Consider the following 24,446-nt stretch of genomic DNA (forward strand, 5'->3'; position numbering starts at 1 on the left):
AGAGACTAGCAACGACACGTGAACACAAGAATTCAGGAGGCGTAGGCTCAAAACACGGGTTTATGGGCGTTTACATAGACTTTTCATTGAAAATGGCCGCTTGAATGTTTGAATGAAGTTGTCTTGGTTGGTGTGAATGTAGCGTATTCATAGGGGGTTGAACTGTAAGGGTGGTGCCAGTTTGGGTGTTTTCTGGGCCTGTAGAGTGTCATAGAGAGGGGCGGCGCTGTCTTAGGTGAGTCTTGCAGTTCCCTGGAGGTTTGTAAGGACACCTCAAGGAACAAAGATGGAACATACAATTGTTGTGTAAGTGTACCAAGGTGTATTTCTAATTCTAATGCAAGTCGCATGCACTTATGACATAGGTAATGTTTCATGTGGTGTCCTTGTGCCAGACATTAGTCAATAGTAATGTGCAAGTATTGGCCACTTTATGACTGTGCCATATGCATGCGTAGTGCATTAAATGCCTGTAGGATGTCCACACAAACTACACTCTGATTGTCTAATTTCCCCATTTCTAACAGTCAAGCTGTGCACAAGGGGAGTGTACTCATCACTTGAATGACACTAACAGGCCCCTTGCACAGTTCACAGGATTTTGGGAGGGTTGAAAAAAATCCGTACAACACGCCTGCATTCACCCTTACGAGTTGTTCAAGTGTTCACAACAGTATCATTCAACCCTCTAGTGGTCTAAGACCTTGCCATTGTAATACCGGTTTGTCCACTTGTTACCTGTAAACAGCCCATTTTATCTGTAAGGACAATGGTAACCCATGTTTTAAATATTATTACGGTGTGTTTGAGTCATTTAAATGTTAAAAGACAAGCTGAAGTCAACAGCGTTTTATATAAGAATTTGTCCTGAAAGTCTGTTAAAGTGGTAAGAAACTGTGATTAAGTATCAGATTGGTCACATTGCTCTAGCTAGGCAAACAGTTCTCCACAACTTAATAGAGATGCTCAACTGCTCTTTTTGGAAAGTGCACATTTTCACTAACTTCTACCCTTAAGTCCAACTCAATTCTTCCGTCTCTACAGTGCGAGTATTAGGTCAAGTCTTGAGACTGCATGTAATTTAAAGACAACATCATTGACCTTTAACTGCAGCCTCACAGTGGCATCAAATGATCATAAAAGGAAATCGGCAGCCTTCAGCAGTTTCCTGTTAAAAAGTTGATCTATCTGAACGTGTTCCAGCAGGTTAATGAGACTTGGTTAACTGCAAACATCATTATCGAAATTCGTTTATCGTGGAAGTTTGTGAAAAAATGTAAACCTTACAGGAAGTGTTAGTCATAGGTTTAATGTGAAAGTTTCTGAAGAAAGTATTCACAGTATTCCGTAATTATTAGTCGCTCACAGCTGTTGTACAGGTGTAGTTTCACAGCCTGGAGCAGCAGCATCAGCAGCACAGCTCATTTCTTATACATCCTTTTAATCAAACTTGTAGACTCCATCTCTGCTGACGTCAATTCAGATTATATTAACCCGAGGGAATTTATGTGACTCCACAAAGCTCCCCGGGGCGGTTTAAACATGTTGTAACTGCGACCTAAAAAGAGACTGATGTGTGATCAGCTGATTTTCCCCTTAAAACAGCTGAATGTCACAAAAACAGCAGAGAATGAAGAGGAAATCCTTGTTCCCTTCAGTCCCAAACGGCGGGGTAATGAATGAGATGTGAACCAAACAAGGCAACATATTGAACTTTTGGTTTCCATCAGCCACATGCCAACGCTTTGTGAACCCAATCTCACCTCTCCGCGCTCTGCCGTTCTGCTTAAAGATCCACTGGCTCCACTTTTCTCATTCAATCACGCCAGCAATTTGGAGTGTGACACAAACGCGTTATTGTTGTCTCCCTTTTTCACCTTTGTCATTGAAAGTCCCCCCCACAGCCCACTGCAGCAACCCTTCAATCTGAAAGACTCCCATCCGCAGCTCATTAAGATGAGGTGGCATGAGGAGCCTGCAGCGGTAAGGCTACGCTTTATGAATTTATCATCCTCGATAAAAAGAAAACGGTGACTTTCACCTCAACAGTGTGGCACTGAAATGAACAGGTGCCTGAGCTGGAGGGCACTGAAGATTCATGAGCTAATACTTCTTTAATCAGCCAACACTAAACACCTACCCCACTGAATTACACTCAGGAGTGAAGAGCTATGAATAATATGATAATTGCATTGTGAGCTGTAGATGTGAAACTAAAACGGGAGTCGTTTAAGCTCTAAAACAGCCAGAAATGGGCTTTTATAGCTTTATCAGATTCAGATATGCTGCTTTGTCCTGACAGTCATTCAGATTAAGTTTATACTCTTAATTTGTCATTTCTTTCCCTTCTTGTCTCACTTTCTCCCAAAAACTCAAACCCTTCAGAATAAAAGGTGAAACTAGAAACATATGTAATTTCATATGAATCTATTTTAAAGACCCATTCTGAGGAAAGTTGTGTTTTTGGTGTTTCTTGTGATGGAGGGCATACATAAAGAAAAGAAAATATTTCTTCATTCAAGTCATTGAATCAGAAGCAGACGAAAAAATGATTCATTACTTGCAGACAAACAGATTAATGTACGTCTTTGTTTTACTTGTCTGAGCTGGAATCTGGCTCCATACTACGATTTTTGTAGCTCCAATGTTGTTCGCCTTTTTCTTTTGCACCGGTTGCTGGTTTGAAGGGCTGTAAGCTAGCAGGAGAGTGTAAACAAATGGCTTAGTTATGGGTGATGGGAAGGGGGGCTGCTCCATGCCAACAATCTCACCCACAACTCAGAGGTAGTTGTGTATACTTGTAGCACTTTCTACCTTCCTTGGAGGCCCAAAGTGCTTTGAAGTCACAAGCCCATTCACCCACTGGTGGGGTTCAGTGTCTTGCCCAAGGACACTTCCACGGGCAAGGCGTGAATCGAACCTGCAATATTCTGATCACAGGTCTGAGGTCGCCCACCCCTACTGCTGCACCACGGCCGCCCCAATTTCCAATAAACCCCTGCTGCTCTGTAGAAACTAGGACCTAAAAAAACGACTTTACTTTTACTTTTACAACAGGGGGTTATGGACCTTCTGACACAGCAGGTGCATATTTGAATAAACCCATTTTGCAATTTACTCTGAACTTTGATTATATTAATTATATTTGTAACAGGAGGTAGGAGGGTGATTATAGAAGGGGGGGGGGGGTCAAATTCATCATGAAGCAACAAGTTGCAGGAAGTTTATAATCATTATGGTCAGGTTTAGATGTATAACAAATCTAAAAGGGGCGGGGCCTGTCCACAAACACACTCAAACGTTACAAACATAAATTTTTGCTCCAATGTTGTTCACATACAAACAGGTAAACATGGACATAATGCAACTAATACATACATGTGTGTGATCTAATACACACCCATACTTGTGCATTCAGACTAACACGTGTGAAACATTTCATTCCGTCACGCAAACTATTTGTGTAAAGGTGAGATAGCACCTGTGCTCGATTGAGTGTTTATGTTCTTCTGAGGTGGATGATGGAATGTAAGAAGGAAGGAGGGAGAGGGCCCAGTCATCCCCACACCAAGACCCCCTCCGCAGCAGCAGAGGCAGCCCCCCCCCCCCCCCCCCCCCCCCAACAGCCGGACGGTGGCAGATAGAGAACAACTGCCCGCTGGGTAATTACATCTGCTACCCAAGCCAGGGCCAGCAAAACCGCAACAGGGGCCGCCAAAGCCAGAGAGGAGGAAGGCATAGGAGGACAGAGAGTGCAAGCTCCACGCAGGGGCCAGCCACTCCTGCCCAGGAGGAAGAGGGCCAAGAGAAGTGGGGGCCCACAAGGAGTGTTGTAAATATGGCCTAACCAGGCTCAAAGGGGTTGGCGCACCCTGGGAAGAACAGCCAGTGGCTGTCCCTAAATTGACACTATGTTAATGGCAGGAGCAATACGACATGTTACAGGTTTCATTATGAGATAAAGAGACAGCATTCTTGTACACTTTCAAAATTAGCACAAAAGAACTTTTATTGCATAATTTTAAAACTCAAGCTTTCATGATTCAACAATCATACATTCTTCCCAGGTTGCTGGAGCCTATCACACCAACTTTAGGGCAGGGCTACCAAACTACAGGCCTCAATGGCTGACCTCCATCTGGTTTTCCAGAAACCCTGCATTATGTGCTGCTGATTACCTGGATAAGGTGTGTTTAGCCAATAAGGAGCTTCAATGACAGCTTGGTTGGAAAACACGTAGGACACCGGGCCTCGAGGCCTGGATTGGTTCTGATATCCCTGGTTTAGGGCAACGTGCACCATGGAAAGTTCACCAGTCTATTGCAGGGCACAAGCAATCATATACGGCAAAAATAAACGACACCATTCTTATATTTGACCATTAATACGTCTTAAAATAATGTTGTTGGTTTATTTTTTTTCTATATTTAAACAACTTATTTTTAAAAGAGACCAGTTATCAAACAGCTTCCTGTCTAATTTTTCGAAAATGTATATTTCTAAGCATGATTTGCATTGCATTTAAGAGAGTGGGAACTACTGCTCATTGACTTTTCAGTGCTTAAGCATTAAGAACAATGTCATTTTTAGGAAAAGTCATACAATTATAGAGTAAATGAATTTAACATTTTCTGAAAAATATCAGAGGGGGTCAAATTTGACCCTGACTGCATTTAAGGGGTCACGCCCACTCCCATAAACTAACGATGCAATGGAGCGACTGTTAATGCACGCTGGGCCATAATTAACTCCAAACCCCGGGGAGATGGTGATGGGTCTCCCCTGCACACCTGGAGCACACCCCTCTGAACACACATATGTGCGCTGGGGGAGCTGACGGCTCATAATGAGGCCTGATAATGAGATGCAGGCTAGAAGACAATTAGTTTGAGTGTTTAAGAGGTCTACCACATGTGCACTCAAGAGAACGCCGCGATTAAACGTGCTGATGCAGTCAGCACACAAATGTTATGTAATATCAGGGGGGTGATGATCATTTGGTCAGTCGACACAAACTGAACCTGTAACTGTGTGTGTGGGAGTGGGAATGGATGGCCCACTCAACATGATTACAAAAGTGCATTTTGGCACAAGAGACAAGTCATACTAATTACAGTTAGTTATAAATGCAAAATAAGAGGCTGGACAAGGGAGGTTTTTCACTAATGTGATGAAGGTCATATCAGAACTGCCTCATTGCTCCAAATATTATTCCATCACGATGACCTCTCATCGTCTGAGGCACCTGACCTTTAAGCTGGAGAGTTTGCCCATCTCAAACACGGTAAAGTGACTGCTCGTACCCTCAGAGGACTGTAACTGTGGGAGCTCAGGCAGATCCGGATCCTCCTGGAGGCGCTCCAGCGTCCGCAGTGACGCGCGCCCTAACAGTTATTCTGCCTGTTCTGATGCTGCCAATGCGGCCTAGTCACTCCAAGTCGAATTCAGAGCTGCTGTTTGGCAGAGTTGGATTGTTTTTTCCCTTTAGTTTCTGTTGGTTAAACTGAGACAGGAAAGAACGGCTCTCTGCACAACCTGCAAACTATATTTCATCATTCTGCACATTAGGAAAATGTCAGAGAGGTAAGCAAGCAGTGCATTTCAAAAAAGAAAAAAAAGGAAAAGGCAAATCTTTGCCTGCAGTGTGCGGTAAATAAATCAACTTCATCTGCAGAGAGCTGCAGGCCAAAGCGCATTACTCAGTGAGTGGTTATTGTTTACTTTAACCAACGGCGAGCCTCTGGAAAAGAGTCTAGTCCTCCTTTTCAAGGTCTGTTCCTTGTTGTGGCTGTGGGGCGCGCTGTGTTTACACCCCAACCTGAAAGAGAGTCTGAGCCCAACAACAATACCGACTGGATTGGAGTAAAAATAGCTGCCATCGCGCACAGATCATATTATGCTGTCGGAGCTGCTTTTGCCACAGGCTGGGTTGTTCACAAAGTAAAATGTTCTGAAAGTGCAGGGAAGTACGCGACGCACCAAGGGTACGGTGTCGCCGCGCACGGCCTAAAATACTGTCTGCTGTGTTCTCAGAGGAGACGCTCAACAAAAGTCCAAAGACACAAATACACAAACAAATAAGCAATTCTTCATTTGATGAGGATCAAAGGAAAAATGGATGTTCCTCTCGGGCCCTTCTCGAGGTCTCGGATTTAAAAGTGTCTGAAAGAAGTCTTCGGAGGCCCGCCTGTGCCAAATGCCCATTTAGAAGCACATGATTATGCATTTTCTACGAGTGTGAGTGGCTTCAACATGTCCCCCAATTTATATGCACACATTAAGCACGCTTTGGTCCTGGCTGTTACTGCCTTTCATGTGCGGCCCCCGTCAGGCCTGCGGCGCTCCCCCATGGACAGGCTGCAGAGAGTCAGTCCTCTTCTCTTTACTGCACTTGTGTGCAGGCAAGCAAAACGCTGGGCGCCATGCAGAGCGGTGAAAAAGGCAGAGAGCACCACCGCCGACGACCTTTACTGACAGAATGCATTCAAGGTCAAGCTGCAGGCGGCCTGCCACGTCCAGCCGCGTGCCTTCGAGGCCAAGATGCAGCAAAGTGCGTGACGGTGGCGCACGTTCAAACATGCAGAGAGAGACCGAGTCAAAGACAAAAGGCTGCAAACATTCAGCATGTTTTATTCAGAGGCAGCTGTGCAGTGGCTGCTCCCCCCCCCCCCCCCCCCCTGCACAGAACAGCAGCGTCCAGCAACGACATGCAGTCTGCAGCTCTGCCTCGGCCTGCAAATGTCAACAACAGTCTCATTTTACACACTGCCTCATATGCGGTGACTTTTTGAGGTCTCTGATCTCAAAAACGTTTGCCTTCTCAAATGCATGGAAAGCAGAAACCACCAACAAAAGCTACTAATTCCAGTTCAGAAAAGCTGAAAAAGCTACAATTTGTCATTTGAAGCTGAAAAGTCCTCACCAGATGTTGCCCTTTGTATCGTATTGTAGATTCTCCAACCCCAAAAGCTCAAACCATCCTGTTCGGTTCAGGTTTTTAATAACTGAAAAGTCTCAGTGAGCCTCCCTTCTCCTAACCCTTTCCTCCACATGTGAGAATGCTGTTGTAGTTCTACACCACCGTTGTTCAGGTGTGTTGGTTTGTCTCTTTTCGGTTCTCTTTGACCCCACGTGGCCAAAGCAGATGCCTGTTTCCTGCTTTTAGAAGTTTCTTTGTTCTTCGCTGTGGGGTCAAATTTAAGATTGGCTTAAAGTGAAAAGAAAAAAAGACTTTTAAACTTGAAAGTAATATTGAAAATTAGAAAACAATTGGAATTGAAAGAAAATGTAAATTTAAAGAAATACAAACTAATTGAAAAAAACTTTAAACCTAAAACTTTTACTTGATTTTAAAAAATGTTTATTTGTAACAGCTGCTGTTTAGTGTTGTCAAGGTTTGCCTTTGTGTTTATCTCCCTCTTCATTTTCAGCTTTTAATTTACAGTTTCAATTCAGACTTTTGTTTCCAGAGTTGAGCAAAATTTTACGCGTGGGTAGGGCTTTCAGCCCGTTGGCTACCGGGACATGAAATGACATCGGGTGACAGAGGTGATGGTGATGTCATTTCCTTTCCAAAAAAGCACCAAATACGGAGTACAGTAGTGATAATGCTCCCCTGAAGTCTGGTTGATCAGAGGCGGCGCCAACAACAGACGCTGTTTTGGAACAGAAATGACATCACCTTAACCTCAATCACCCGACGTCAATCATGTCCCGGTAGTCAAAGGGCTCAAAGCCAGACCCTCCACGTAAAATTAGGCTCAACTTTGAAAGGAAAAGTCTGAATTGAAGCTGACAGACTGAAGGTAAAGAGGGAGACAAACGAAAAAAACATTGAAAACAGCTGTGACAAATACACATTCCTTTTGCATTCGGTAACACCTAAAGCTGAGCTTGATTTGACCCCAGAATTCTCCGTCACCTCATGTTGACATATGAGCTCAACTTTTGACTCTTCTATTGTTGTTGCAGGTTGTAGAATCAATCCTTCAATGAGTGGCTCTTATGTGACAGTGGACAATGATTAAGATTCTTTTGAGTGGCGCAGAAGTAACTTTAGTTGCTAAGACTACAGATGTAAGAAGAACAGACGAATTGAGTGTTTATGAAGTGTCTCTGCAGTATATTAACCCTTTAAAGCCACGCTCACAACACGTTTTTGAGCGACCACTTCCAATCCTAAGTTCATGCAAACGAGCATAAATGCACATTCAAAGCCCTTAGGTTCAGACGTAGCGACACCAGTTTCTATGATCATTTTCAAACTCTACATATCAAACGCGCAGCCATAGAACGTGTGCTGCAAGTTAAACCAGGTTGAGCTTTGACCAATCAAAGACTTGGATTTGGTAGTGATGTATGGATGGCGTGCTTTTTTTATTCCCAGCTGGAATTCTATGAAACCAAGTCTTTCATATATGGGAAGGGAGCTGTGAAAGAAATAGTCTGGAGCTAGATTCACCAGATTTGCACGCCTTGGATATTTCTCCCAATTGTAGGTGGTGGAAATGCATTAGTAAACAGTAGAAAAAGAAGAAGAAGCCCCACCCTGCTTTTACTGTGTCACCACCATGGGCTAAACGCATGTTTACGAACTCACGTTTAGCACTAAACGTGGTTTCTTGAATGCTTGTCACTTGCCTGGTGTGTCTGTAGCTTTACACCAGAGCTTTAGCTCCAGCGTTGACAGTCTTTTGATTGCCAAACTGTTGAAGATTTAGGGTATGCCAAAGGACGCATGTTTGTATATAGGTGTTGGCGGCGACATTTACGGTCTAAAAAGGTAAAACAGCAACAACCTCCTGACTACCAGCAGTGTAAATGTGTCTTCTGTAGAGAATGTTTCTAAACCAAAATATCTCCCAACCACCGCATACTACTAAGGACCTACAGAATACATATGGGACTCTTTAATTCAAATGTGAAGGGGTAAAACTCTGGGAATGGTGGTTTTTGGTGGATTTAAAAAAATTTGACCTGACAAGTTTTTTTCTCTGGTAGTCAGAAGGTCAAGTCCATTCTAAAACCACACTGGGAAATGATTTTTGTTCTTGTAGTTGTGTCTCAATGGATCTGAGAATGAGTGAAAGCCTCATGGTGCAGAATGCAGGATGACTCATAGCTGGCTCAGAAGCTTTGAAGCGTGCACCTCCAGAATCATCTGGAACTAAATCCTCCCAATCTAACAATTACAGGACACAAAAACTGTAAACCTGTAGGACATGCTGTGTATTTAGTCACATTAAGGAACACACAGTCTGCAGCTTGTTGCTTTTCCTCTAAATGTTTACGCATCCAGGCTTTCATTTTTTTGATGGGTGTAAAGCAAGAAGGGCGAATTTAAAGTTGGTTACGAAAACATCTACTAATCACAGCAGCAGCTGCAGAAACCCACACCTACAGCTCTCTGTACATTCTGTCAGATTGCACACGAGGCCTGACACATTTCTCCTTCCATCTCAGCAGCTTCTTTGTAATATCTCATTATTTTCCATCTGTGTTTTTCTCCCCGAGTATCTTTGCCTCTCTCCATCTGATAACGACTACCCCGCCTGAGAACCTGCCGCTTCCTGGCCTCCTGCTCCTCCGACACGCACTTTTCAGGCCATTTCGGCGATTTACACTCCCCTGTCTGCTCTCAGAATTGCCAGGTTAAATCATGCCGTGCATTCTGGGACTGATTCATCCCCTGACTTAGTGAGAGGTCGTCACATCCAGCCTGTCAGAGTCTGCGGGCCGTGCGATCCTGCCAGCCTGTAATTATCCCCGCTAACGGGCCCCTCTTCTTTTTTTTTTTTTCCCCTCTGTCACTCTCTGCCTTCTCGTTGCTCTTTTGCTCAAATGGGATGATTACAGGATGTTACTCTGGAAACGACACAACTGAAAGGATGAGTGCAGCGGGAGCCGTTTTACCAGGAAAGTTCTTTAGTGGTGGTGGGTATACAGCAGAAACACATCCAATCGTGTTGTGTGGAAAGGTTAAAGACCCAATCCAGAGAATTTTTTTTTTTGTGTGTGTTTTTAACATGTTCTTGTAAGCTTTTTCCTGATGATGGAGGACATCACATCACACACCAAGTTTTACATTTTATTTCTAAGTATTTCACTCAAATTTATGTGAATCTGGAGCAGACGAAAAAATGTAGCTGGAAAAAGCTTGTAAGTGTGACATAGAAGTTACAGCGGCAGGCCACAATCTCTCTGTTCTGATGCATCCACTTGCAGACAAATAGATCCATGAACGTCGTTGTTTTCCTCGTCTGAGCAGGAGTCTGGATCACAACTTTACGGCTGGATGGATCTGACATTGCTCGCCATTTTTGTTGCACCGCTAATGTTAAATTGGATTTTTGAGGGGCTGTAAGCTAGCGAAAGAGCACGCATACAGATGGACGATGGAGGTGAATTTCTAACTAACTCCTGCCGCTCTGCAGAAACTATGTCCTAGAATACGACAAGTTTCTTTGTTTTGGCTAAAAACAGCATAATCATAATTAAAAGACCACTGGGAATGCTTTGAAAAATAGATCAAAAGATGATCGGAGTGGGACTTTAAACTGTTATCACTGAATGGCAGATCACATCAGACCAGCAATCAGGGCCCAAAAACCGGCTTGTGAAGCTTTATAATGCCGTCCCAGAAGGGGCCCTTACCGTGGTTGGATTTGGAAGAGTGGACGGGGGTGTAGTGGTTCTTAGATGAGGTTCTGACCGGCGTGTTATCTTTGGGTGAGCCGTTCATCGCTGCAAAGTTCTCACAGTCGTATTGTGAAATGGGAATGGGCCCCTGCTGCCTCAGAATGTCTGCGAGGGCTCTGGAACAAAAACAACACAAGAAAAAAAAAGCAAAAAGACAAGTGTTAAACACTGCCAACAGGATGCTTCTTTGTGTGCAGAGTTGGTCTGGGATGGGGAGGGGCCCTGAGCGTGCAGGCTGTTTGGGGTTTTTCAGAACTATTTTCTCTTCACATCTGGGAAAGCGACTGCTTATTTGCAATAGAAACAACTTTGGATGTGCGAGCAGCTTGCCTAATTGGGTTGAATTTGAATGTTTTTCAGGCCGCACCAGGTGCATATGGAAGGCTGCAGCCCTCCAGGGGGAGGGGCGGGGGCAATGATGATGAAAGAAAGTAAAAAAAAAAGAACAAAGAAAAAAATGTTTGTTTGATTATTCTAGCATCGCCTCGGAAAGAGGAAATCAAATTACTCTCGCTGAGCTGCATCTGAGCTTTTGTAAGACAAATGCACGAGCAGGGTAACCTTTGCTTCTATATTCATATTCTACCTCCACGCCCGCCCCGTCTTTTCCTGTTCCTTATTGAATGTGCGGTGGAGCGTGCACATCATCCGCCGTTCACACGGCCCTAACGTTAACACCATCCATTATTCACAGTCTTAAGATTGCTCCGGTGTTGAATAATGCATCCCATAAAAATAAAACCATTCAATCCTGAGGAGAGGAAAAAAAAAACATAATGCGAGTCAGCGTTTGCTCACGGCTGTGTGTGACCACACCATGCACTTATGTACAGGATGAGTTCCTGTCACATCCCCACCTGAGCTCACCAAGCAGCCATGATGTTCATGTAAGGAGGGGGGGTTTGGCTGCGTTCACTGGCTCCCCCCATGGACTGACGATCTGGGCTGAGATTCAAACATGTGAACTGCGCTCTATCTGCACTAAAATTAAGAAAACAGCAGCCCGCCCCCACACAGAGAGCAGCGGTCAGCCCCCACAGTCACTAAAGCACTTCTCTCAACTCATTTCAGGATTTTGATGGTTTTGGGGGCTGTAGTCCGTCTAAGCAGATGAAAGGTTCTTAATCTGCCATAATTCGGGATTTTTAAACCAAAGTGCAAAAACTGATTGTAAGAAAGTATAAAGACCCTTGTTTCTAGAAATGTGTCTTTTTGCTGTCAAGAAAGTATTTCAATAGCAGAATCACCTGAGATTATGTCTTAGAGACTAGAATTTTCTTCCATTTTTCTTACCCCATTGGCAGATTTCTTATTTTCCCCTTTTTACCATCTTTTTTTTTATTTTTTGCTTATTTAATGAACATTTTTTCTAATTGTAAAAATGTCTGTCTTATTATTTTTTTGCAGGGCACTGGTTTTTCATGGAGGAGGGGGAAAACGGAGTTTTTGGGCTGTGACACCCCCACCCCAGCCTTTTTCTTTGAACTTTGACCTTACTGTCTCCTTGTTTGTCTGCCTTTGCTCAGCTGTTTGGTGCAACAAATGGGTGGAGTGGTGCGGTGCATCTGCAGCACCCACCTGTGAATGTTCATCTCCTGGGGGGGCTCCGTGGCTTTGTCGTACGCCACTTTGACGGACACTCCGAGTACGATGATGAAGGCTATGATCCCGCAGGTGATGTAGACCGCGGTGTTTGTCTGATCCATGCTCGGGTCGTAGACCTCGGTCGGGATGGGCGACGGGGCGGCCGTCTGCACCCAGGGGGGTTTGTTGTAGTTGTTGCAGGAAATTTGGTCCAGTTGGTTCTTCTTGTACTCGCAGCAGAAGCGCAGGTAGCACGTCCCGCAGCAGTACCGGTGGTTCGTGTTGTTGCACTCGAAACTCTTGTCGTACTGGCCGCTCACGTCGTAGTACCCCAGGCAGGTGTCGTGGTTGCTGGGAGGCGGGGGCTTCTGCGTGGTGACGGTAGGCACCGCGGTGGCTTTGGGAGCCTTTCTGGGGGCTTGTTTGGGTTTCTTGCCCCCCGTCGCGGTGCTCAAGACGCACAGCGGATCCAGATATATGAGCAGCAGCAAAAGGTGGCTAATCCCCATGGTGGCGCGGAAAAACCTCAAGTTTAGCGGAGTTGGCAGACACTTTACGCGTGGTCAAAGAGGGAAAGGAGCTCAGTCCTGTGTGGCCGCCGAGCCGCCCCCCGCTTGCTCTGTGTCCTGCGCAGCAGTCATGCTCATTACAACTCTGTGCACACAGTTGTCAAGGACATTCTCTGCTGTTACTATGCAGTGGACACACTCGAGCTCATTGCGACGCAGTCAGAAGCGCACATTTCCACGCCGGGCTCTGCGCGCGCTCCCCGGGCTGAGCCAGACGTGCGGCGCTGTCCAAGGTGCTGAAAACGCTCCGCCGCGATGGCAGTCAAAGTTGCTCTGCGGGCACAAAGACGCCGAAACAGGTTATTAGCTTTGCTCCTGACGTCATCCATTCATCGCTGTGAGCATAACTTAGCAGATTTCGGTCACTTTTATCTGTTCTTCGACTGTGTTTGCATCTCAAAACGTTACAGCTTTAACGAAACGTGACCACAGCTTTTTATTTTATTTAATTAAAGCTCTTCTTATTTCATCTGAGCAAAAAAATCAGCCTACCTCTGTTGGGATCCCCGCCGGGGACTTGCTTCCTGTCAGGCTCTCCGAAGCTGAGGACACTCTCAGAGCTCCTGCTCCTCTCTGTCTCTCTCCCTCTCCGCACTTCTCTCGGTTTTCCCCCTCCCTCCATCTCTTACATCACTTCGGTATTGGCGTCAGAACTCAGCCAAGTATCGGTAAATTGCACCCCTCCCTCTTCTCCGCCTCTTTCTCTTTCTCCTCCTTCCTTCATGGAAGAGAGAAAGGCGCGTGAATGCTTGTAATGTAGACTCCTGCACAGAGTGGAGCAGAAGATGGTGGTCAGATATTTCTGCTCAGCTTTCCAGTTTTTTTTTTTTGCTACATGTCTGCAAACAGGCACTCTGCAGGCTGGAATCAGAAGGAGGGCTCCTCAAAAAATCCTCTCATTAGTGCAGAGCTTTGGTTCTGGAGACTGGTCAAGGTAGCTGGAAGACTGAGGCACAAATTTATGTGCCTAGACAGAATGACTATGCCTGGATAGGAAGGGGAGGGTGGGGTCCTGTAATTTAAACCAGAGATTTGCCACCAAATAAAATGTTCTTGTGGCATTATCCTTGTGACTGTTCCTAGCGCTGCGCGCTTTTCTGGGCTGAGAGGTCTGAGGTCTTTCCAGGTATCTGTTGTAGCCACTCCTCCAGCTTGGGGGTTACTGCCCCGAGTGCTCCAATTACCACAGGCACCACTGTCACCTTCACTTTCCATGCTTTCTCTAGTTCTTCTCTGAGTCCCTGGTATTTCTCCAGTTTCTGATGTTTCTTCTTCCTGATGTTCCCATCAGCTTTCCGCTGTTCTTTATCCACCACTACAATGTCTGGTTGGTTCGCCATTACTATTCTATCTGTCTGGATCTGGAAGACCCACAGGATCTTTGCCCTTTCATTCTCTACCACCTTCGGAGGTGTTTCCCATTTTGACCTTGGGGTTTCCAGTTCATATTCTGCACACATGTTCCTCTGTATTATTCCAGATTATTCCAGCCTTCCAGCCACTTGATTGTGGCGCTCCATGTATGCTTTCCCTGCCAGCATCATACACCCTGCAGTTACAGTGTGTGTGTGTGTGTATATATATATATATATATATATATATATATATATATATATATATATATATACAGCAAAAATGACATTTCATACAGATTGTATTCATGACAATGTTATATTAGACTATATGGTCCCATATCTGACACAAAAAAGTGACAAAGCTGCAGGCTGAGAGAGGGACCTTGACCTGCTCTTATTTTCATTGCTTGTAGCATGATGGGCAGATAGCACATTGTTACCGTGGAGTATTTGTGGCAGGCAAGGCACTCCTAATGATGCGGGCTAAAAGAACACTGCACAGATCAGAGAGGAGGCAGCCGGAGAAAGCTGAAATGGAGAAAAAAGATTAAAGAAGGAAAATTAGGCATTCTTCTGTTCACGCAGAGCGAACATTAAGTTACAGGTTTAAAACTGCAGAGGTTGGGAAATAAGGTTTTTCTTAGACGCAGTGCTTTTTCAGAAATCCATTCTTCAGCACAAGACAAGCCACAACGATGTGGATGCATCCAAGCGGAAAGGCTGAGCCCAACACAGGCCGGAAGAATTACCAGACGTCTGCAGAATTTCACCCTCATCACAACCTGTCACAAAATGGGTAGAGGGCTGGTTCCAATTGCAGCAGGTTTTATTAGCACAGCTAGAAGTCCACGTAGCTAAACCAGGGTCAGGCAGGCAGGGGTCAATAACGAGCGTGGGAGCATCAGAGAAGAAACAGGAGTAGTCAAGAGTTGGGGACTCAGAGACAAAACAGGGTCTGGGGACAGAAGATCAGGTCCAGATACAGTACAGATCAAAAGTTTGGACACATTTTCTCATTCATTTGAACGAGAAGATGTGCATTAACTCTCAGTAATGCAGGCAGAGTGGCACAAGCAAAACCTCGCACTGAGCGAGGCTCAGTGCAGCGCCTAAGTGTACTGTGATTGATTTGGCGAATGAGAGTCAGGAGTGCAGCACTCAGAAACTGCACGCTTGGGTTGCTGGGAGATGTACTGCGTCAAAAGCTCTGGAGAAGGCTCTGCCGGTGGCCAGAGGGGGAGACAGAGCTCTGACTTCTGACCCAACCAGTCTTAACTTTCTCCCCAAGCATTCTTTTCTGTAACATTAGAGGGGAAAAAACACCTGAAAGACACTGTAAGTGTAAAGAGAAACAACCTATTTATTTGTGAGTCTCATCTACCGGTGTTGTTTCAAAAGTCTGACGATGACATCACATCTCTGATGTTCCCAGCGCTGCAGCATCTCTGCTTTTATCATCAGTCCACGTACATGAGCTGAGAAACAAGCTGCTTCCTGGAGTTCTGTCCCATTCCTGGCGCTGCCTTTTGTTGTCTGTGATGCTCCAATGTTTTCTGCGTCTGAACTATTTCAGCTGCTATATTCTTATGACACGAAGACTCACTTTATTCATGAATGCAGTATCTGCCGTAGCATCAATTTGCTCCAAGACCAAGATGTGAAGCTTTTCCTAACTCAAGGTGCTCCACTTTACATTTATGCAGCATGTAGTTTTTTTCTTCTTTTTTTTTTATGAACTTTGAAGAATCTCCCCAAACAGAAACATTTTCCACTTGGCTCCATTCTGTCATTGGAGTTGCCTTTTTGGTTTTATTGTTATTAAACAGATTTTTGTGCAAACATCTACAACTTTCTTATTTTTTGGGTTAATTGTTTTGTATATCCTCCTCTTCCTCAATGCACTCCTTTAATCAGCTCACTTCTCTCTTTATTTACCATAATTTTAAAGTGGTTTAACTAAATCAACCCTTTGACTGCCAACTGAACCAATAGAGATCATTTGGAAAATAAATAAAAAATAAAGTGTGAATTACTCCCACAAAGCAGTTAAGCAGTAGAATAGTTTTTTATAGATTTCTTTTCCTTTTTCTTTGACTTGGTTGGGTAGTTAAAGGGTTAAAGTAATGTATAGATAATTTGGTTGTACTGGAATGATCTGGGAAAAAATCAACAGTCTTTTAAGACATTGGTGTTCTTTGTGTTGCAACTGGACGGAACCTCAGTTGTGAATTAAACTTTGATCTAATTCACAGAAATGGGTTCCACCCAAAACCCCAGTGAGTTGTAGACAGCATGTGGATTTCAATGAAGCACAAAAGTGGGGAAATGTCTTGTGGGTCAGAACTGCAATGAACAAAGATCACCATGTAACCACTATGCTGGTTACCACTTTGAAGAAAAAAAAAAAACATGCCATATTTTCAGCACTGTCAATGAATTGTCTATTTTCAAAATGATGTCATGTATAATACGCATCAAACTACAAGCGAGACTAAAGAGTCAGTCAGACTTTATGAACTGCGTTAGTTGTTTGTATCATGCTGCACGTTAGCTACCTTAGAAGCGTAACATATTCTTTTTTTTTTTTTTTTTTTTTTTAACTTGTTCTGTCCAACAGCTGAGCAAACAGATTAGAGCTGAGGGCTTTTTGTGTTGGACAGGTTTTACTATCACAAAAAGAGGTTATATAGCTTCAAGAAACTAGAGTGTAGATTTGTATAAACCCCTTTTTGTCGTATTATTTTTTATTTATTTAGCGTAACATATTCTTAACCTTTTTACTATCTAATGGGGTCCAGATGACCCCATCCTTACATTAACGTGTTCTCCCTACTATGATAAAGGTGGAAAGATTTCATGTAATCCATGGACACCAGTGAAGATCACAAATCATTGAAGAAAAAAGGTTCAGCGCACTGTCTAGTGGGCCTAGATGACCCCACTCCCAATGTTAATGTGCCTAGGATAGCACAAGGGTTAATACCTGTAACTCCCAGCTTTCTTTGCAACACATTAAAAGGACTGAAACAAATGATTAAACAAATGTGACTGTGACTGCACCAACTCCCAACCTTGTTAGTAACACATAAACAAACACCGTTATACCATAGCCAGGTTAGCGTATTCACAATGTCACCTAACTCTGTTTGCTACTCGTTTAAAACAACAAATAGATGCTCTAAATATCACTTCAACATCCGTAAACACAATCAGAATTGATTCATGTTTAAGGTGTTCCAGCGTTTTTTTGAAAAAAGCCAGACTTTGAAATGAGCCTTACAGTGCATAAAGTACCGTAATTTCCGGACTACAAGCCGCTACTTTTTTCCTGCGCTTACAGCCGTGCAGCTTATTCAGTGACGCGGCTAATTATTGGATTTTATTGGCGGCCGCCGTGTACGTATTTTTGGACACAGTGAATGGTTTGAATTCTCTAACATCAAACACAAGTCATTTATTTTTCAACACACCTCTAAGCAGCCAAACAGCATGGACCTCACTTCAGGTCTTAGACACTTCAGTCATGGTTCAACAAAACGAAACACGCATGTCCAGCCGCATCCCAGAATCCTTTGGTGCCATTAGACACAACGTGCACGTGATCGATCATCGATCATCAATATGATGAAGCTTTCAAGTTAAAAGCAATAGTTAAAAGCAGCGTGAAAAAATCACCAACGGGTTTGGAAAAGCCGGTCAGCTGCGTGACGGAGAGAACAGCGCATGCTCAGGAGTGCATTTACCTCTGAGTCATAGTGACTCGGCTGGCTGCACGTAAATATGTGGCAATAATATCAGCCTTTATTTTGTCGGGACACGACTGGAAACACAAATTGACGTGGTCGTTTTAACGGTTATTAAGGACTGGGCGGAGTTTTGCATTGAAACGCTCACAGCCTCCGTGTGAGCTGGAGACATGTCCTGCTGCTCATCACATAGAGCTGCGGGGCCGATGGCAGTCTGAAGGCTCCCACACGTAACAACTCATCCGCCCCTCATACACAAAACGTACAGTATTAAGTCCGATTGCTCTGCACAGACACGATTTGCTCTGTCCACCGGCGCAATGGGGACGAAGCGCTCCTCCTTGAAGCCGCGCTGGCCAGAGCTGTCGGAGTAGATAGGAAGGGGAGACAAGGAGCGCGCGGGAGCGTGGAGCGCAGAGGCGTCGAGCCATTCTGCAGGCTGCAGCCAGGGCTTACTCGAGGCGTCCGCGGAGCAAGTGTTTGTTGTGGAAGGAAACTTCTGACCCACGCGCCGCGAGGAGGCGCGCATATCGCGCTGAGGCGCGCGCTTTTCAGTCATCGCTGCTTTATTTTACTAGCGTGTTTTTTAACCAGCCCTGTTACTCCCATAACGCTGCCGCGACACAAGCGGAAGGAGAGCTGTACCCGTTCACCCCTCCATCCACTGGTGATACTTGCTCATTCTAAAACACGTACAACAGAATGGCGAGCCGGGCGTTGGCCCCGCCTTTAGCCCCTAAGACTCATGGGAAATGGGGGATCGGGGATGTAAATTTCCTCATCATAACTGAGGGATGTAATGTTGATTATATGGTTACTGTTTGTAATTTTATGTGTGATACCTAGATTGTCAATAAGTTAAAAAAAAATAAAAATAAAATAAAAATCATAACTGAGGAACTTGTGAACAGAATAGAGCTGCATACTGTTTGGCAGATGCAGATAGACTCAAAGACATGAGCGTGAGGCAAAAATGACTTCACCCACTGTGTGCTAATAAATCACACTTACACTCTGAGTCAGGAAGTGATCCGTCAGGATGACAATGTTGCCTAATTCATGCGGCTTGTACCCCGACGCGGCTTGTGTATGTATAAAATTAGTTAAACACGTGAAAATGGGTGGGTGCGGCTAATAATCGGGTGCGCTTTGTAGTCCGGAATTTACGGTAGTTGTTTTTAAAGGCAATACTGAATCATATTTTAAGAAAAAGCTAGGTAAAGAGTCCAGGTGTTATTCTGACAAAGCACTATTGTCCGGTTTACTGAAGAGTGTGTAAAATTAAATTAAAACATCCCAGCTGATTCTGCTGCCCTCAAGTGTTCGAAAAAAAACCTCCAAAGGATCCATCTTTCTGTGTTCTTTTGTAGCTTTAGGACGATCCTGTGAGTAATCAGAACACTGCTGCTCATTAAGAAAAGATTAAAAAGAAAGTGGTTTACATTAAGACACATTAACGTGGACTGAACATCATTTACAGGCCAGCTGGTTAGTTCTCTGCATGGGCTGGCGCGGAAAAACCCCTGCTTCTGAATTGGAAACTCCACTCTGCACATCGGGAGGTAGAAAGCAGCTAATTGCAGCTGCTGTGAGCCACATGTCCGTGATGACCTTCCCCGTTTGCTTCCAAATAAAAGCTAATTTGCCAAATTGCCCACGCGCACACAGGGCCAGACTGAGAATAAAATGGATCACTTTGTGTCACTGTGAGGACTTTAAGATTTCTTGTGTTTATTTGGCTTCACTTATCTGAAGAGTAAACTCACAGGTTTATTGATATTTGAAACAGGCTTGTTGTTAATGTCACAAATGTAATAAAAACTATTATGTGGGTTATGATTTTAGGTTGACAGGAGACCGTTTGTTTTTTACAATCAATTACACTTTTCATAATGAAAAAACAAAAATAGTTACATGACCAGTCTTTTAAAACCTGTCTAGAACGAGGAAATGAGGAAGCACTTTCAGCACTTTTGCGTCATAGTTGGAATTCTCCAAGGTCAAAAGGGAAACAAGGTTTGATGTGTACAAGAAAAAAGAGCCAACAACTTAAGTTACCTTTTTGAGTTCTGGCTGCTATTCTCTGTCCATTAGATTATGATATCTGCCTGAGCAAAGTCTTAGTCACATGTACCTGCACGACACTTGACCTGTACGGGTGCTGTGGGTTTTTGGGTTGTCCGGGCCTATGGAGGGTCATAGAGAAGAGCGGCTGCTGTGTCTTGCGGTTCCCTTGAGGCTCGTCCAGCCACCTTAACCCTTGTGCTATCCTAAGCACTTTAACATTGGGAGTTGGGTCATCTAGACCCACTAGACAGTGCTCTGAACCTTCTTTCTTCAATGACTTGTGATCTTCACTGGTGTCCATGGATTAAATGAAATCTTTCCACCTTTATCCACCTTTGTTATGGTAGGGAGAACACATCAATGTATGGGTGGGGTCATCTAAGATAGCACAAGGGTTAAGGGATATCATAAAACTGGAACATACCATTGTGCGCGTGGTAAGTGTATCACGGGGTATTCATAGGGCTAAGAGACGTTGCTTGCATTTTTAACGGACAAGCGATCCTGTCGTATGGTGCCCTTACGCTGCACTCTCGTCATTAGTCAGGTGGGAGTGCTGACTCCTAACTGACCCAGTGTGAATGCTGCACCCACAGGGTGTGTACGTGTTATGTAAGTGTCTGTAGGATGCCCACACAAACTACATTCTGATTGTCTAACTTTCTCAACAGTCAAGCTGCATGCAATCATCACACTTATAATTGAAACAACACTAAAGAAGCCGTTACACCGACTGCAGGATTTGGCGGACATGAAAAGGTGAAAAAATTGTATGATACGTCTGCATCTAATCTACTTATCCTTTAGTGTTCTCTTAGTGTTCGCTACGACCTGTCATTTGCGACATGTCCGTGGAGAAAAAATGCAAATTTTTGCTCTAGGGGTCTCTGTGACCGGAGGCCCCAGGGAAAACCGAGGACTCGTTCGAAAAACCACGTCTCTCGGCTGGCCTGGGAACACCTCAGGGTCCCCCCAGAGGAGCTGGAGGATGTGGCCGGGGAGAGGGAAGTCTGGGCATCTTTGCTAAGAGTGCTGCCCTGATGAACCAGTTCCAGATGAGCGGGAGAAGGATGGATGGACGAATGGGTCTCTTCGACGTGTCTACAACCTTGATATATTGTGCAGGTAACCTGAGTACCTTGTACAGGTTTGCCTATTTTAAGCCAGCAGACAGCCCATATCTTCCTGTAAGGACTGTTGTGACCATGGCTTACAATAATATGTGTTGCAATTGAGAGAATTTTCCCTTCACAGACGTTGGAAGAGGTCTGACTAGGTGCATTCGACAATAATCATGTTTGAAGTGTTTTTTTTTTAATGAAAATATGAAGAGTTTTATTAGTAAGCTTTCAGTTACCTGCATCTGTACCCTCCATTACACAGGATTCATACCAATCATAAATACAGCATTTGTATGTTAATCCCTGTAGGTGGTTTCTTCAACACTGGCTGTCGATTTTCTACCGTCTTGACCTTCTGGGGATATCGTGTGCCTTTATAGCAAAATAAGTTATGATAGATTAATCTTTCTGATCATGATGCAGGTCACACTTCATCTAGTTTCATATAATCTGAAGTCATTCCTAGAACATGTTTAAATCACTTAAGTTATAAAGAACTAATTCACCTCTGAGGTTCTACTGCTACACAAAAGACAAAAAAAAAACAGTAAACCCAACTCACATAGGTAGGTATTAATGGGCAATAATAGTCATCAACAGATAAAACTCAAGCAAAAGTGGAGAGGAAAACTCACTTTGAATGAAAGAAACCAGAAAAAATACACTTTATAGGGAAGATGTGTGAAAGGATAGAATGACACAGACAAACAGTTTAAACACTAGAACATCAGTTATGAGACAAACTAGTAGGTGATTAACTGGAGCAATGAAACAGCAGGTAGACACATTCTGTGAAACAAATGTTCTGAAGAAGAAAGAGAGAAGGAAGGTAGTCATTGCTGCAGTTTGGGACAAGGAGGAAGACAAACGTCTGTTAAAAGACTTCTCTGCAAATATGACAAAACTCAAATTCATTAGAATTTAAAGAAGATAAGTTGGTCATTGCTACCAAGAACCGACGAGGAGAAAGTTACAAAAATGTCCGTCAGTAGACATATAAATGTTAACTGCAATCAGAGAAAGGGAGGAAGAAGCACCAACTTTATCATCATCAGTGCCTTAGGCTTCGTTCACACTGCAGGCTGAAACGACCAAATTCCAATTTTTTTGCCCTTATGCGGCCTGTATCTGATCTTTTCGTTACAGTCTGAACGACACAGATCCGATCTTTTCAAATGTGACCCAGGCCAATTGGGAATGTGGTCCTGAATCCGATATGTATCCGATCTTTTCAAATGCGACCGCCGTCTGAACGGCCAGGCCACATGTGTCCGACCCGTACGTCATTGATACGCTACAGACGTCATCATTCTGCGTTGAAGTAGGTTGGAACGAGAAAATACACAACAACCATGGCGGACGATGCTGCTGAGACCAGTCAGTGGATGGAAGCGAGGTCACCGATTGGATTAATATTTGGGGTGAAAGCTCTGTTCAGGCCAAACTCCAGGGCTCTTATCGCAACCGGGCGGTTTTTGAAAATATTTCCAGCAAAATGGCGGAGCGTGGTGTTGAACCTTTACAGCAATGACTTTTTTTCCCCTTTCCAACCATGGTCAGAAGAAGCGCAGGGAAGACCGGCTTCTCCAGGGCCGAAGGTGGATCCTCCTCCAGGGTTCATTTCCCCGTTCGGACCCTCAGATTCTCCAGAGCGGGTTTAATAAAGAGTCAATAGCATGTATTCTGCGGGAACCCTTCTTTTATTATCGTTCCTTCCTCCATAACACACAACACAAATGCGCCCCCCCACTGCCCCCCTCATTTCCTTCTCTCTTACACACATGTGCAAGGCCCAAACACACACACATTGTGCTGGCTCCTTTGTGAATATGAATTTAATGACGCAAAAAGAGCTCCGCTGTTGTCAACACTGTTGTTGACATCCATTGTTAACGTTAGCTACTTCCGCAAACGAGTGACGTCGTTCACCGTTGAGTACTGTTCTGCGCATGCGGCTCACTTCTGGGTCATTTCACGGTCACACAGGAGATCACAAAAATTCCCATTTAATTGGAAAAGTGAACGGTCTTGCAAAAAAATCGTATTTAAAAAAAACATCGGAATTTAGCATTAAGCCCTGTAGTGTGAACAAAGCCTTAGTCACAACTGCCATCGGGGGTGGATACGGGCAGGTCAAAAATCTGTATGACGCACACAGGTGACCCTTTCGAAATATCAAGTTCGTAGGCTTTTTGTTGAGCCTGTAAAAAGAAAATATTCATGCATATTTTTTCTACGAGCAGTCGACAGGTCGTAGCGAACACTTAAGATGTAGGGGTAAGGAAGGGGGAAGTAAGTGAGACACAGGCAAGTCGTCTGGATTGTTCATTTTTTCGACCCCCACAGAACTCTGCAAACTGTGCTAAGAGGGCCTGTTAGTGATATTCAAGCTTGCAGCTTCACTATTACAAATTTAAGTGATTAGATCATCAGAGCATTGTTTGTGTGAGCATCTTATGGGCACTTACATATCACCTGCACACCACGTGTGTGCCACATTTAGTATGCAACCTCATTTATGACTACAGTGTGGTATAAGAGCACCATGAAGCATTCATAATGATACAACAGCATCACTATGCTGTTGTATCATTATGAATATGACTGACCACACACACATCAAGGGTATGTTCCATTTTCATGACGTCCCTTGAGATGGGTGTACGGGTCTCAAAGGAACTGTTCAGCTACCTTCTCAGCAACGCATGTTGCAGTAGCAAATTCCAATGAAAAATGTATGCATACGCGCTAATGTGCATTTCAGGGGTGCCCGTTTGAAAGTCTTGCATTCATGCATAGCTGCGCACATTTTGAAATCAGTTTTCTGGCTGTGTACGTACAAAACGCACAGCCATCGAACTGGCCTTGCAAGTTGAACCAGGTTGAACTATGGCCAATCAGGGAATTGGATTTGGCCCAGTTCTAACCATTTGAAAATTGTTCATGGAGGGGAAATGAGTAACTGCGGATTGTTTATGGCTGATTAAATCAATCGGAAACTAAAAAAAGAAATAATGTTTGTATTTATAGCTAATCTATTGAACGGTAGAAATCATCCAAATTTTGAAAAGTGAAAAAACATGATTTAAAAGGTAATTCTATGTGGTGAAGTGAACACTGCTTGATTCTTGCAGACAATTGAATAAAACTCAAAGAATCTGATCATTGCTTCACCATCATCACAGTCTGTCATATCGAATGTCTCTGCTCCATGAAGATCAAACAAGCTTGTGATCGCCTTCAGTCATACAGCGTTGTTTATAAATCCAATAAAACTCAAATCGGACTACGTCTTCCCTGCAAACT

General features: G+C 44.0%; 1 protein-coding gene across 8 annotated transcripts in view; it reads right to left on the reverse strand.

Moving 5' to 3' along the window:
* LOC101168499 (protein shisa-6 homolog) overlaps window positions 1-13,488 on the reverse strand; it is a 106,848-nt gene extending 93,360 nt beyond the window's left edge. For 3 of the 8 annotated variants that reach the window (XM_020712009.2, XM_020712008.2, XM_020712010.2), the window contains exons 1-3: window positions 13,344-13,487; window positions 12,277-13,124; window positions 10,654-10,814 (exon numbers count right to left, since the gene is read on the reverse strand). In XM_020712009.2, the coding sequence (XP_020567668.1) occupies window positions 10,654-10,814; window positions 12,277-12,791 (676 nt within the window). In that variant the 5' untranslated portion in view covers window positions 12,792-13,124; window positions 13,344-13,487. Of the gene's footprint in view, window positions 1-10,653; window positions 10,815-12,276; window positions 13,125-13,343 lie in introns of all 8 variants that reach the window. The other 5 variants (XM_020712007.2, XM_020712006.2, XM_011488458.3 and 2 more) reach the window with 3 other exon arrangements.
* Between the last annotated feature and the right edge of the window lie 10,958 nt (window positions 13,489-24,446).

Source organism: Oryzias latipes, chromosome 19 (assembly GCF_002234675.1).
Source record: "Oryzias latipes chromosome 19, ASM223467v1".
Lineage (NCBI taxonomy): Eukaryota > Metazoa > Chordata > Actinopteri > Beloniformes > Adrianichthyidae > Oryzias > Oryzias latipes.